This window comes from Rousettus aegyptiacus, unplaced genomic scaffold (genome assembly GCF_014176215.1).
Source record: "Rousettus aegyptiacus isolate mRouAeg1 unplaced genomic scaffold, mRouAeg1.p scaffold_m13_p_7, whole genome shotgun sequence".
NCBI lineage: Eukaryota > Metazoa > Chordata > Mammalia > Chiroptera > Pteropodidae > Rousettus > Rousettus aegyptiacus.
Window position 1 is genome coordinate 38,854,055 of NW_023416310.1, and position 12,178 is coordinate 38,866,232.

Sequence of the window (12,178 nt, forward strand, 5' to 3'; positions counted from 1 at the left end):
ACAGACTACAAAGTGGGGGTAGGGGGGCAGGAAGAATCTGACATGAAAAGAAAAAAAGGGCAACTATGACATCCAAGATTATGGTAAATTTAATAAACTCAACAGCCTGGGGCAATTTATTTCTAAAATGCCTAAGTCCTTTCTGCTGCCACATCTTCATTTCCCACCATCACCCCTACCTAAGTATGCTTTAGCCACCCAGCCTCTTTGCTCTTTCCTTTATTTTTTAATAAAAATTTCCCTCTACTCTTTATTGTTCCTTGCTCTTTCTTGAAAACACCAACTATGTTCCTATCTCAAGGCCCAAGATGCTCCTGCATAAGAATTGACATGACTCATCAGATTCCTTCATTTCCTTCAAGTCTCTCATCAAACATGAACTCTAAAAGGCCTTCCTCTCAACCACTAAATTTAAGAGCCATAATTCACTATTTCTCCCTTACTCTGCTTTATCTTTCTTTAAAGCACATATTAGCACCTGACATTATATATTTATCATGTCTCTCCTCTATTAAAAAAAAAAAAAATCCCAGGTCCACCAGACATTGTACTACATTCAAATGTATTTCTAGCACCAGAACATAGCAGACATTTACAAATTAATTACTATTTACTCCATTTTTTTAAAAAAGAAAATGCTTGATAGAAAAGGAAAATTAAGCAAAATAATAAAATAATTTAATAAATAAATTATGTTAAATTTTATTAACAATGTGGAAAAACTTTACTGGCTAGGCATCAAACACTATTTTCAGAAATGGGTGAAGCAGGGCTATTGCTCTACATAACAATACATAACATTTTAAATTACCGTTTCCCTTCACACAAATAAGAAATTTCTCTCACATATTTCAAACAGAGAAGAAAAATAAGTTTCTCTGGTAAGATTCATTTTGGCAATTTTTCTTAAGTACGACTATTGTGCACCAAATAGCTAATTGTGGTATAGTGAAATTCTATGATTCTTTCTCTTCTCATTATTTCTAAGCTTAGGAATCTTGGCCCTCCCAATGGTTTGATATTCAATCATATTTCTTCTGGATTTTTCCTATATGTGTGTGTGTGTGTGTGTGTGTACACAAAAACACTTTAAATACATCCTGAATATTAGAGAGAAGTAAAGTTTTTCTTTCTGCCCCCAAATTAAACATGTCACATATAAATATAAGGCTGTTTTTTGGTATCTATGCTGTTATTCACTTAACAATTCTTCACCAAAATCATATTATTATAATTTTTAAATTTTTAATAGTTAGTATTATAATTAATCCCTATTACCCTTTTGTGTTTTCCTCTCAGAACTTCATACTCTGCCTGGTTTATTCACACAGTTTATTATACAGAGTAATTTCATCAAATTTAAAATAATTCCATTAAGATTTTAGGTAGACTATATAAAGAAATAAATTAACTTGGCATCTCTATATTTTGCACAGACATGCTAGGAATATTCATTTATTCAAGTATTCATTTATATATCTCAAAATTTTATTCTCATATAATTCCACACAGACCTCGCATTAAAATTACCCTATTTTTTAATTGCTACCAAACACATGATTTCATTAGTTTTCTAGTCATCATCATATTATCCATTAATTATAACTAGGTTCTCTCATCTGGTACTTATGTTTTATCCACCTCATTTTATATAATACAAAACTAGAAGAAATATGAAAGTTAGTAAAGCAAAGTGTTTATCAAGAAAACCATTGGCAATTAAATGAACAGAAATTCTATATTGTTTTTAATACTCACAGATTTTTATTAAATGTTTTTTTCTATCTTGTTGATATAATCAAATAGAATCTATGATTGTTGATATTTTTTACAACATTAAGATAAAAAATCCTTAGTTGTGATGAATTATAATATAGAGTTGACCTGCTTCATAAGTTACTCTAAGCATGTGTAAACTTTGCTCCAAAAGAGAAATAAGATGACTAATAGTTTATTTAGGATTTTGGACTCCATTTGACATCTGAGATAGGTCTACATATAGTATGTGCTACATGTTAACTTTTGATTATAATGGTTAAATTGGCTTTTACAATTAAGTGAGCGTCTTTTACTACTTTTGAGAGGATCATGTTTGGCACAGAGCATGATCTCCACCTGGTGAAGGAAAGGAAGAGAGGGAATACTGAAGAGGAATGGGGAGAAGACACTAGAGGGGGGAAAGGGAGAGAGAGAGGAGGAAAAAAGTAGAAAAAACGAAGGGGAAAGAACAGCACTTCAGTGATCTGTGAGACATTAACAAACAGTCTAGGATACATTTAATCAAAAGCCCAGCAATTTGGGCAAGGAGAAATGGAAAAGAAAAAACGAATGTGAAAAAATACATAATAAGAGCTAACCTTCTTTAACTTTGACAAACATTATAAACATAGACTCAAGAAGCTGAATTAAACTTAGACTGCATTAATGCAAAGATACAAGGCACATTAATAATAAAACTGCTGAAAACAAATGTCAAAATAAATCATTAAAACCAATCAGTTAAAAATATATATTGTCTACAAAGGATGAAAATAAAAACCACATACTTTAGATCACAAACTTTGCACACTGATAATGGGAAAACATTTTTAAAGCCCTAAAAGAAAAAAGCCTCTTAACCTAGAATTCTACACCAACGAAAATATCCTTCATAAATGAAGGCAAAATGTTTTTTCCCAAACAACAAAAGCTTGAGAACATTGATAATCAGAAGACTTTACAGTATAAATAGTTTGAAAGTTCATTAGAAAGGGAAAAAATAATGAAACCACATGTAAATTTTAATATATACACAGAAGAATGCCAGAATAGTAATACATGATAAAAGAGGGTAAAAAAAGAGATGACTCTAATAGAAAATGTAATAATTAGCTAAATATTCTAATGAAAATGTACCATTAATCTGGGTTTAAGAAGATTCACAACTAAGTGAAAAAAAAAAAAAAAAAGTACCAGTATCCTCAAAAATATATTTCGGCCACATGAAAACAGGATTATTCAGGGAACAAAAAAAGCACATTAGATATTAAAAGTATGACAGTAAAAATGAAAAACTCAAAAGAAAGTTTGCAGAATAAAGTTGAGAACATCTCTCAGGAAGCTGAGTTAAAATTCAAAGAAATGAAACAGAAAAGTAAACTGGGGATAGTCTACAAGATCAAACATGTTGATAATCAAGAATTTCTAGAAAGAGAGAAATGATAAAATAGAAGAAAGGAAATCAATCAATTCAAGAAAATGTCCCCAAACTTAAAGATACAACTTGCCAGAATAAAAGGGCCCACTAAATACCTAAATACTAAAGGATCCATCATAATTATTGAAAACAAACTCATGTTCAAGCCAAGTACTGTAAAATTTCAGAACATAAGAAATAAGAATATTAATTGCTACAAGAGAAAAAAATGGGATATGTAAGACATTATCAGAAATCAAAATGGCTTCATAATTCTAAACAGCTATCATAGTAGAAACACAATACCTCTAAAATTCTGAAAGAACTATTTCCAACCTAGAATTCTATACCCAACCAAATTACCATTTAAGTATGAAAACATGAAATATATTTTTTGATAATTCAAAGAATCAAAAATGTTACCCCATCAACCTTCTCTCAAGAAACTACTAGACATCTGCATTATATTTCAGCAAAAACAAAAAAGTGAACCAATAAAGAAGGTATGGAAACAGGATATCCAACATAGGAGAGAGACAAAGAATTACCAGGACGATGATGAAGGATATTCTACTGCTGTGCACCAAACTTGGAGGACAATCAGTAGGATCAGTGTGCCTAGACAAATGCCATCAAGACTAAAATCCCTGCTACCTTTGTAATATCTTCTCTATCTGAGGAAAGGCAAGTGAACATAGCCCAGATCCTTATCTGTACCTGGATTGTCTTTACCATATGCTAGTGAAGTTTCTACTCTTGCCTCCATGTCCAACTGCTTGAATTGGCAAAAGACATTCACATTATCTCATGGAAGAAATTCTACTTTGATTTACTCCTGAGAGCAAAAGTAGGTCATGAAGAAATAAGGGACAAACAGACAGACACAGACACACACACACACACAGACACACACACACACACACACTCTCTCACATACCACCACCACCCCTGAGACTGTATTTTGGATACTCCTATTTTTGTCAACATTACAGTGCTGAGATATCTTCACTGTGCCAAGACCTATAATTGAGAACTTTCCCACTGATATCCTCAGATGAGGCTTTATAATAAACCTTTAGAGAAGGTGAAAGAAAGCATTCTTTAGCTTGATTTCTTCTGTGATCCTTTATCTGACAGCAGCCATCCTCCCCTTTTCCTTAATCCATCAAGTTTGTATTTATCAAGTTTCACATAGCTGAATACATTAAGAATACATACAACAGAGGTGAAACTATAAGCATCAAAAGAATAATAAACTAAAAAATCAAGATAGTGTTAAGGGGAAGTGGAAAGATGATATTGGGCAGGGATACATAAATACTTTCTAATAATCTGGGTGGTGGGGACATGGGTGGTTTTCATTTAATTATTACTAATTTTATATTCTCTTTTTATGTACATTTCAATTTAACAAAAGCAGATATCTTTTGTCCTGAAAATTCTATAACTAGTATTTAGTCAACATGTATTAGATAATACATGTAAAGGATATTCTCTATAGCATTATTTGTAATAGTAAAAGACTAGAAACCACCTAAATGTCCATTAATAGAAAACAGGTAAAATAAATCATGGTGCCACCTTACTATGGATTGAGGATCTTTAAAAAGAATGAGGTAACTTTCTACAAGAACTACTATGCACGAATATGCAATGTTCTCTAAGAATGTTAAGCACTAAAAGCAAAGGGTAGAAGAATATAAATTGAATACTACCAATTGTGTTGTAAGTGTGTGTGTGTGTGTGTGTGTGTGTGTGTGTGTGTGTGTGTGTGTGTGTATTCTTAAATTCTATCTTGGTATCTCTTGAAGGATATCCAAGAAACAACAAAGTTTGCCTCGGGAAAAGGGAAATGGACGGTTTAAAGATGGGGATAGGAGGGAGACTTCTCAACATCTATTCTTCTGTACCAAGAATATTTATTAATTATTCAAGAACAAAATTTAATATCTGTTACGCTAGAAGATACATATATATGGCTTTACCTTAATCATGCCATAGTAAAATCATTGGCTTCTTATTAAAAGATGTTAAATAATTATCACTGCACACAGGCAGGTGAAAAGTACTAAAAAGCAGCAGCTCTTCAAACTTTAAAATCTTTTTTTCCTAAGTATATATTTAGACTGTTATAATTTCAGACCCTTAAATTATGTGTGCATTATTTTCTCAGGCCCCAGAATAAAACAAAAACAAAATATATCAAAATAGCAAAAGAATTTAAGAGGGTAAAATTGGGTACTAAGTAGTATTATGGAAACTTAAACTAATATTCCCAATTGCTTTTTAAATAACCTCCAAAAGTAAAATTTTTTGAGAAAAATAAGAGAAAATATTTGTAAATAACGTCTGAAACAACTTTTAACTCTTGCTTAAGAATCAATGGCATCATAACAAGGGTAGGGGAAGTGGGTAGAAGCCAAGAATATGGTTGGTAGTCTTCAAAGAAGTAAAGGTTCACAGTTAATATATAATACAACCTAGAAAATAGAAAAATGTGAATTGTTGTACTTACCAGGAAATTCTCCCTTTCGGCTGCTTTGACCAAACTCCTGAAGCTGAGCTTGTTGATTTATTTGTTCTTTCTGTAAATTTTCATACCAATGAGTTACTTCAGCCCTAAGATCTGCTACCTGGTCACTAGGATACATTTCAATAGTCATCTGAAATATGAGATGCAACCAATTTAAAAATACAAAGAGAACAGATATTTGAACTGGGAAATGTTATCAGTTTGATAACTAAAACTATGTGTACTACCTTGTCAGGAAGTCCAGCTGGCTGGCATACAACCCTTAGTGGCAGAGACTGTTTGTCACTCAGTGCTTTCAAATGACTACTAATACCAGTGCCTTCAATCTGCCACTGTCTGAGATGATATGCAAACCTAAAACACAAAAACCACACACAGGAAAGATAATTCTAAACCATTTTAATGTTACAAAAGTTTTAATATTTTATGAAATGAAAAAGCCCACAAAAGGTTCTAGCACATTCCAATGTACTCTACACAACTAATTTTAAGTTTATCGTCATTACACTGAATCAAACTTACAGGCATAAATAAATATAGCTAAAAATTCTTAAAAATAGTTATCAAGGAAAATTACTGAGGGAAAAAAATCCCATTATCATCATTATTACAAAGGAAGGGGTGAGGGATAATAGATGCAGTAGGAATTCAAAGAAACAAACTAATCCAGTAAGAGAAATAGCAAGCTGTCGTTCCTAATACAGAAGAGGGGGGAAAAAAGATATTAGAAATATTTTTCAGATAAATTTTTATAGCAAATATGTTAATCAACCTAACAATCTGAGAGCCAATTTCATGACTGCTAAAATTATAGTATGAATTACAAAGACTATTATCTCAAAAGATGCAGGCATCTAACATGACAATCACTAAACATTTGTCAATTTTCTAAGTGATTTTTAGTTGCGGAAGACAGGATCCACAGTACCTGAATTCAGTTAAAAAAAATTATAAATGTCTTATTCTAATCAGCAATTCTGGAATGGAAGGAAGGCAAGTAAGGGAATAAAAGGACTTAATTTCTTAGAAGTGATCCAATGTCCGGCTTTTATTATTGAGCAAAAGAGTAATCACAGACAATGTTTTGGGGCCCAATCATTCTTGTTGGAAGAGGGCTGTCTTGTGCACTATAAGATGTTTACCAGTACCTTGGGTCTCTACCCACTACATGCCAATAGCACCCTGTATTTCCTTAAGCTGTGATGATAAAAAATGTCTCCAAACATTACCTAATGTCCCCTGGGAAACATAATTACTTCTGGTTGAGATTGTGTTTAAGATTATAACCTTATCTCATAAAAAAACACCAATCTTTATAAATGACATTTTAATTTACTCTCTTGACATAAGGAATACACACACATACAATAATTACTTCATTATTTGTTCTATAAACTTTAGGCAATTTTAAATTAGTAGTAGTACTAAGCACATTAAGCATTTGAAATTATATACTACTGCATAAGAATTTACATGAAAATACCTAAATTATTAAACCTGCTCTTGAGTCTTTTAAATATTCAATTGTTTCCTAGTTTCTCTACTTGTCACTCACAAAATAAGTATTTATATAAACTACATAACACTAACATTAACTTTTAGAGTACAACAAAAATTACAAAGATTTCCATCAAGAATAAGACGATTTTTTCATGAGTTAGGAAAAAACTGTATCTGAGAATTTTTAAATGAAATTCATTAATTTTATAAAAGCATCATCGAATCCTAAAAAAATTTATTTTAAAATAAGTGCTTATTTTTAAAACACTGGTAATGTGTAAGGACTAAGGATTTGAACCAATAGGCCCTTTTTAGTTTGTTGTCTGTAGACTCAGCATAGAGAAAATTTTGGAAGACTATAGTTATCATATCATTAACGGTTAACTATTTCTGATAGGAAGAGATAGATTACAACAATCTTTATTTTCTATAGTATTATCTTAATGTAATATCTAAATGTTATGAGTATGTATTTTTATTAATTTGAGGAAGACATACAATATTTGCTTATTTATTTTTTAAAATGGTAAAAGTTACCTGGCAGTGTGAAGATTCTGTGGGGGGGAAAAAAAAAAAAAAAACTCTAGTGTTCCCTTACACATTCTTTAAAATCACAGGGAATTATTTAAGTAGTATTTCTGAATTGCAATTATGATCAAAATAAAAAATTTTATGATGCCCAAATATTTTAAACCATGGAGCCATGTTATTTATAAGGCGTGTGTAGAATATTTTTATTATTCAATATTTCCTGATATTTTTAAATGTCAATAAATATCAATTATGATTTTTCATTATCAAACTAAGCTCTGAAGTTGAAAATCATTAATTTTAACAATTTTTTTCAACACAGTTCTTTGTACTTTTACATTTACTCATGATTTTTAATTAACAGAATTTCTTAATTAAAACTATCTACTCACCTTTCATTTCAGTCGATATATTCATAAATGTTAATTTGCTTTATTTCTGTATTACACAGGGTATGTCTAAATTAATTATACAGATATTCATTAACACAGAACTTTTTGATCATGTTTCCATGGTAAATGGAAATTCAAAATTAAAATACTGTCTCCTAGTCCAGGAAGAAAAAAAAACAGCAAATGAAACAAACTCAACTTGGTTCAACTATGAGAGACTATTTTGATGATGTTGGTGAGGATTTTAGTGAAACTTTTTTTGGTAGTGGTGTTCTGCTTTTCAATTGTAGTAATACTTTCTTAGAGATGGAAGTCTGTCTAGAAATTCTTATTCATGCATATCTTCTTAGAGTCTAATATTTCTAAAGCTCTATAATATTTACTGAGAAGCTATATTACCTATTATACACCTAACTTGTACATATTATGAATAAAACTTACTTCTAATATTAGCCCTTCATTTTTGGTAAGGTATGCTTTCTACCTGCCCCCCCAAAAAACTCTAGTTTAATTTTAAGAATACTTTTGAACATTTCAGCAATAAAAAAGCTTGAAATTCATTACAATAATATGGTATAAAAAAATTACCTTCTTCTAAATGCTTCCAGATGTGTCTTCAGCATAAGGAGTCCTCTTTCTATAACAGTAAGACTTGAGTGTGATTCCTGTTCAAGACTGCTAGAAGCTATCATAAGACTCTCCATACACTTACTAATAAATTCTTGTTCCTTCTCCAAACCCGTTTTACCTAAAAAATCAGATTTTTAGACAAGTGCATCAACCTTATATTCTTGTTTTGCTATATTAAAAAAATGAACTATAGCTAAACAAAAAAATTTCACATAAAAAGTTACCTATTAGGCAGTATTTCAAATCACTCACCATTAATATAATAGGAGTTAATATACTGGATAGCTGCTCGACTGACATCACCAGATTGTGCTCTTAAAGCAATGCCCCAAAATTGGTCCATACCACAAAGCTAAGAAAGAAAAGTATGACATCTATAAATATTACTTGTCAAACAATGTAAATAAGACTAAAATAACAAATTTAAGTCATATAATATTCAAGAGTTTTAATATTCTATAAAGTATTTAAAAGGCAATTCCTATTATTAAGAATTATCAAATGATAAAAAGAATAAAAGACTTGGAAATTTCCTCAAATACTGAGATATACAAGTATCGATTCTAAAAATACTTATTTATAAATGTGTAATGTTTAACAACTCAAAATTTGTGACTACATAGTGGGGGGAAGTTCCCAAAACATACTACAAAGAGAAAAAATAAGGCACACACAATTATTAGCATAACAATGCTTCAATGCATTCATAGAACTTACTCTGATAAAGTCACTGCTTTCAGGTATTCAATGAAAATGTAAAAAAATATGTTAACCCAAGTTGTTGCTTATGTTAACTGTAAGATGACAAAGAGAATGTTTTCATTGAAAATTAGGGAAAAAGTGGAGCATGAAAGTTCTCAAAAGCTGTGCAAGGTGAAGAAAGATAATCCCTTTGATAAGAGGCTGAACAATCTCAGTGTATCAACCACTTAAAAAGCAGTATTACCTCAAAATTGGAGTACGACTACCTCCTCTTAGATAAATTAGATCTGGCTGGTTGACTGAAATTACCACAGTAAGAGGACCAAAAAAATTATTTTTAAAGAACACTATTCAAACAAAGAAGGTTAGATACTATGAGACTTATCTAGATATGATTAAAAAATATTCTTTACCACATAGTTTGTTACCTTATAATAAAACTTCAAAGAGAAGAAAATTAATGAAAGATATGAGGGGACACTACATAAATCAAAGCTATCAATAATAACCTGGAATGTACAATGAAGACGACTTTCAAATAACGGTCTGCATCCAATAAAACCTAGCAGCCACCTAACTAGGCAAATAGAACTCTATACCACAGATAAGACTCGTAGTTTGTGAGTCTTCAGCTAATGAACTAATCATATACCTCATGGTCAGAATGATTTAGGTAGATTCTACTTGAGAATAGAGGTTACCAACAGGAACTCCGGAGCTGTCCAATAGCAACTAAAAGTCTAGCCACAACAAATGGTATAAAAATCAGATTTTAGACAAATTTATCTTCTAATTGACAAAACTATTTGATTATATTATCTAGGAGCAGTTAGGTAACGTGCAGATGGCCTCTTCTCTATTAATCAGGAAATGTTAGGTTTTCATTAAGCAAAACCAAGGTTATCTTTGATAATGAAAAACCACCAAATCTGCTTTATAAAACTTTTTAAAACCAAAAGACAAAGCTTTTTAAAACCTAGGATTCAAAGTCTCATAGTTAGTAAATTCAATGCTTGATAAACTATAATTCAGTAATCTAATTTGAGAAATGAAACAAAAATTCCACAAGGTGACCCAATAAAATGAAGTCAAAATCCATACCTCAGAATTTGAACCACCATCATAGGCACTGGTAGCCAATCGAGCCAAGTTACATAGATGCTGAAACAGGTTTAAGCCAGTCATGCTAATCGTTTCAGGTTTTAGCTGGGGCATCTTAAAAAAAAATTTTTAAGCTGGTTAGTGTGGTAATTAACAGGTTTTATTTTATAGAATTAAACGTAACAAATTTAAATTAACAATTTTACTGAAAACATTATAGAAGGAAATGTATCAGCTCAGATTTTCAGTGATAATTTATAAAAATACATAATAATTGAATGAAAATTTTATTCAGGTTATAATTAAAATGTATCTTATATGTTTCAATTTTTGAGACATACAGAGACTCAAATCAGAGAAATGAATAAAAATTTTTTATTGTTTATTATATACCTGTACCATGCACACTTATGAGATGGGTAGCTATATCTATGGGTATAGAATCTTTGAATCATGGTACATACATTTTGGTCCTAATTTAATGTAGTAGGAGCATCAATGTATCTATGGTTTGTGTATAAGTCAAGGCCTGAAATTAAGATACCTGAAGGTTTATTTGTAGCTGTATCTTGCATTAAGTGATTTAATTTACATGTACCAAAATTCGTGTGATAGTTTGCAAGGAGCTCTTATACTCTCAAAAATAAGCATAAAAATTATTAAAAAGCTGATTGCCTCATCATTGATGTTTCAAAATTCAAATGGAAAATTATCACCTGAACTAACTGTTGCTTCTGATAAAGGAAACCAAAAATTAGATAAAGAATGTCTTAACATCATGACAACACTTCCTAAAAATATCTTCCCAAGAGTCTACAAAAAAATTTGATGACTGGCTTCTATTTTCCATTAGACTGGCTGAAATCACAACCACTTAACTAAAGAAGAGTCAAAGAACACAGCTCTACACTACTGGTTGTGGGTACCACTCCTGAAAATTTTACTACGTTATTATTGATATAAAAAAATAAACACCAAAACTCCCCACATTTCTTATTTGTGTTTGCCTCAAGAGTTATTCTAATTATTGTTAGTATAAGTACTTTAGCTAAGGAACAGAATAGTCTTCTAAATATAAACTAAATAGTTGTTTTGCTATAAGCACTGCGGAGTACAAATTAAAGCAAATCTAAGTGGCAAAAACTTTGTAAGCACTGCTGAAAAACAGTATATTTGTCTATTTAAAAAAAACTGTCGAAAGAAGAAGAAATAAAGTTTATATTTGAGATAAAAAAATCAGATAAACAACAAAACTGTCAAGAAATAAAATTACCTTCTCCAGGAAAAGATGCTTATAGGTTTCCATCCCCATAGCATGTTGATCTTTACTTCGAACTTGATTTAAAAACCAATGGAGTGCATCATCATAACACTCAGAATCTTCTACTAAACAATGCCATAAAATGTCGACTTGCTCTAAGCTTAACCCTAGATAAAAATTAGAATCTTTGAATCATGGCACATACATTTTGGTCCTAACTTAATGTACTAGGAGCATCAATATAGCCAGAAATATAAAGGAGATATTTTATAGCATTTTGTAAAAATTATTTTGTAAGAGATTACACATAATTTATGCTTTTAAAATATAGTTAAATATAATCTATACATAAG

General features: G+C 30.8%; 1 protein-coding gene across 3 annotated transcripts in view; it reads right to left on the reverse strand.

The window, feature by feature from the left end:
- USP34 (ubiquitin specific peptidase 34) overlaps window positions 1-12,178 on the reverse strand; it is a 208,219-nt gene that overhangs the window by 83,326 nt on the left and 112,715 nt on the right. For all 3 annotated transcript variants that reach the window (XM_016129610.2, XM_016129612.2, XM_016129611.2), the window contains 6 exons: window positions 11,838-11,992; window positions 10,565-10,678; window positions 9,014-9,113; window positions 8,720-8,879; window positions 5,936-6,062; window positions 5,691-5,838 (listed from right to left, as the gene is read on the reverse strand). In XM_016129610.2, the coding sequence (XP_015985096.2) occupies window positions 5,691-5,838; window positions 5,936-6,062; window positions 8,720-8,879; window positions 9,014-9,113; window positions 10,565-10,678; window positions 11,838-11,992 (804 nt within the window). The remainder of the gene's footprint in view (window positions 1-5,690; window positions 5,839-5,935; window positions 6,063-8,719; window positions 8,880-9,013; window positions 9,114-10,564; window positions 10,679-11,837; window positions 11,993-12,178) is intronic.